This window comes from Plectropomus leopardus, chromosome 9 (assembly GCF_008729295.1).
Source record: "Plectropomus leopardus isolate mb chromosome 9, YSFRI_Pleo_2.0, whole genome shotgun sequence".
Taxonomy (NCBI): domain Eukaryota; kingdom Metazoa; phylum Chordata; class Actinopteri; order Perciformes; family Serranidae; genus Plectropomus; species Plectropomus leopardus.
This window is the reverse complement of record NC_056471.1, coordinates 11,264,308-11,267,340: the sequence shown is the minus strand read 5'-3', so window position 1 is coordinate 11,267,340 and position 3,033 is coordinate 11,264,308. Positions and strand designations below refer to the sequence as shown.

The 3,033-nt window shown below is 43.6% G+C and overlaps 1 protein-coding gene across 2 annotated transcripts in view; it reads right to left on the bottom strand.

Moving 5' to 3' along the window:
* ebf1a (EBF transcription factor 1a) overlaps nucleotides 1-2,659 on the bottom strand; it is a 61,035-nt gene extending 58,376 nt beyond the window's left edge. For both annotated transcript variants that reach the window (XM_042492866.1, XM_042492867.1), the window contains exons 1-2: nucleotides 1,712-2,659; nucleotides 711-867 (exon numbers count right to left, since the gene is read on the bottom strand). In XM_042492866.1, the coding sequence (XP_042348800.1) occupies nucleotides 711-867; nucleotides 1,712-1,845 (291 nt within the window). In that variant the 5' untranslated portion in view covers nucleotides 1,846-2,659. The remainder of the gene's footprint in view (nucleotides 1-710; nucleotides 868-1,711) is intronic.
* Between the last annotated feature and the right edge of the window lie 374 nt (nucleotides 2,660-3,033).

Here is a 3,033-nt window from a genome sequence, read left to right as displayed (position 1 = left end):
AGTAATTATACATTTATATTAATTAGATATTGAATAATTAATATTGTGTGTGTAATGTATTATTAAATTATGTTAATAATACTGACCAACAGTAGAAGGACATTTGGATCTAATAAATAATAAACAAGTCGATACTAAACGCTGATGAATAATACAAGCATTTAAAGTAAAACAATCCCTTTTAACACCACTTGCAAATAGCTCAATATTACACTTTATCGACGTATTAAACACTAGCATCGATGTATGTTTAAAAAATTAAATTTCACGTCTGACAACACCTACAGGAATAAGGTAACACGCTGTGCTGAACTGTCAGGAAAAATATTATTCAATATTATTAGAGGCTAACTGGTGCATAAGTGTCCATGCTTTTGATTTACAAATGCATGTAAATTGGTTTAAAATTGATTTAGAAGGTTTTGAAATTATAAAGAAACGCTAAAATAATCTGAAGGGAGTAAATCTTTCAGGAAAGCACATGTAAAAATCACACGAGGGGAGCCGTCAGGAGCATGATCCCTGCTGTGTGCGTCTGGTCACTTTGTTAACACACGTCTGGTAATTTATCACTTTTACTTAACAGGCCGGTATACTGTGTCAGACATCACTCGCTAAAATGTACGCATTATACGCTTATTTTTAAGATTAAATTACAAACTGTCATGTGGTGAAATTATTATTAGTTTCATGAAAATGTACAAACTCACCTTTTCCTTCTCTACAAAGTCAACGAAGGTGGTTCTCTCTATTTCCACCGGCTGACCCTGTCTGTCGTATAAAGCCAGGACGAAGTGGAAGAAGTTGGACTTGCGAAGGTTGGAGGGCGGCTGTTTCTCGAAGTGTGCCCGAGCAAGACCCACTCCGCTGCGGACACAAGCACAAACCAGCACCATCCACCACGAAGGCAATTAAAAATAAATTCATTCAATAAGAAAAATGCAACATATGATAGATCTGCTTATAAAATTTTACAGTCGCTTTTGTTTCAGTCAGAGTGCACTATAAAATGCACAAGTGTATATAATTTAATTTGAAAACCTCTTTCTGATGCGCACCAACGCACTTTACGGTTCAGTCAACAATTATGTAATAAATACGTTTAAATATAAAGCTGCAGGCCCAAATGGTTAATTATACTCATTTATATTACAAGCATAATTTGGACAGATTAATTGCTCTAATAACAATAGGGCTTCTGTCCCTAAAGTGTGATGTTTTTATTTTAAACTTAACCAACCCGATTCAAAATATAAAAACTTGATTAAAAACTACTAAATTCAAGCTGTGCAAAAAATATATATGCAAAAAGTAACCTACATTGCTTTATCACAACCAAAAAAGGGAGAAACAACCACCAAAGTGAGTTAAAAATCTTAAACACACTCTCACCGCACACTTCTCACACACCAAAGTTAATGTAAACCCACGTTTAAACCCTGAAAGCCTAAAAGTGCTTGGAGCCAACATTGCTTTCCGTCCAAAAATATGCTAAACCACTCTGAGCCACATATCATGTTGGACTTGGAGCTAAAAACTTATAAAGCCAGCAGGAACAGTGGTTATCCAACTATACGTCCTCTGGGAACGCGTGCTGCCCCAAGTGATACAGCCGCTCCGTCTTTAACACCGCAGATCATAACGTGCTCTCTGCTCCCCCCGATCTCCGCGCCCCGGTGTCAGCGCAGCGCCAAGGCCGCCTCGGGCTCACCTCTGGGCGGCTGTGTTGGAGTCCAGCACTCCGGCGCCCTGCATCCATGTCCGAACCGCGTTCATCCCGGCCACCATGGGCTCTTCTTTCATACTACTCCCACTCCTCTGGATGCTCTCGTGGATGCCAAACATCAAAACGCACCTTCACACTGTCGCTATCTCTCTCTCACTCTCTCTCCTCTCTCTCTCTATCCTCCTCTCCTCGGCTCCCTCCTTTTTTCCCTCTGCCTCTCCTCCTCTTGCGTCTGTTTGATCGCGCTGTCAGAGGAGCAAAGTGGCGTGGTCTATTTCACTTGGCGTTTAGTTGCGCGTGTGTTTCTCAAAGTAAACAAAAGATGCGACATGTGGAAGGAAAAAGGGGAGCTGTCAGCATCCAGGGTTAGCTGCACCTCATGTCAGCGACTCCACAAGAAAAAGAAGGGGGAAGCAGCAGCTGTGAAGATGAACAACGTTGAGCGCGATGAAAGGGGAAGCGCAGGATGAGAGGCTGCACTGAGTTGGCGACAGTCCCCCGGATCAAGGTGCAGCTGACAAAAACACAAGCAAAATGTCAATTTTTTTTCAACAAACAGTCCACAGTGAGAAGAAGATGAAACGCTTTTCAACCTCCTTCGCTCCGTCTCTTTATTTACAAAGTCTTCTCCTCTGTTCAGATGAATGAAACGGGAAGATTACGCGCAATTAAGAGGCAGTCCTGGGCAACGGCGGCTCCGGCTCCTCGTCAGCTCCTGCTCGGGTGATTTGCGCTCTATTCTTCCCTGAGGAATCACTTTGGACCATCTCTGGGATGCCAAACAGGAGAGAACTAGTAGGTGATGGAGGCGTGGTCTACAAAGCGAGTGGGAACGCCCCCAAACACAGTTAATAACACGGACAATCAGCTGTCCACCAACCCGACCAGCACGCTGCCCGCCCGCCTGCCTGCTGTCCCCGCCTCGTCCCACACAGCGTCCCGCCCCAGCCACTTAGCCAGAAGCTGTGCACGATATGTGTGTGAGCCACTGTGTGTTTAGAGTCGACAATTAACGTATTCGCGACTATCAAACATCAACTCTGGGGAGGACATTAGTTTTAATCCGTGCAGTTTGCCCACTGAGGGCAGAGTGAAGAGGACACCCGGGCGGCTGCAACAACTATTCTCTGTTTGCTGCCTTGTCACTTGAGCTGCAGCTATGAAAATGTGCCCGCGTCTGTCTGCAAAACAAGACGAAACAGAATCCGATTGAATGTTTACACGAGCATCAGATAAAAGCTGATATTTGTCTCGTTATTATGTGATAAAAACATCGACAGCACAACGAGAGGGAACAATCTGAGGAA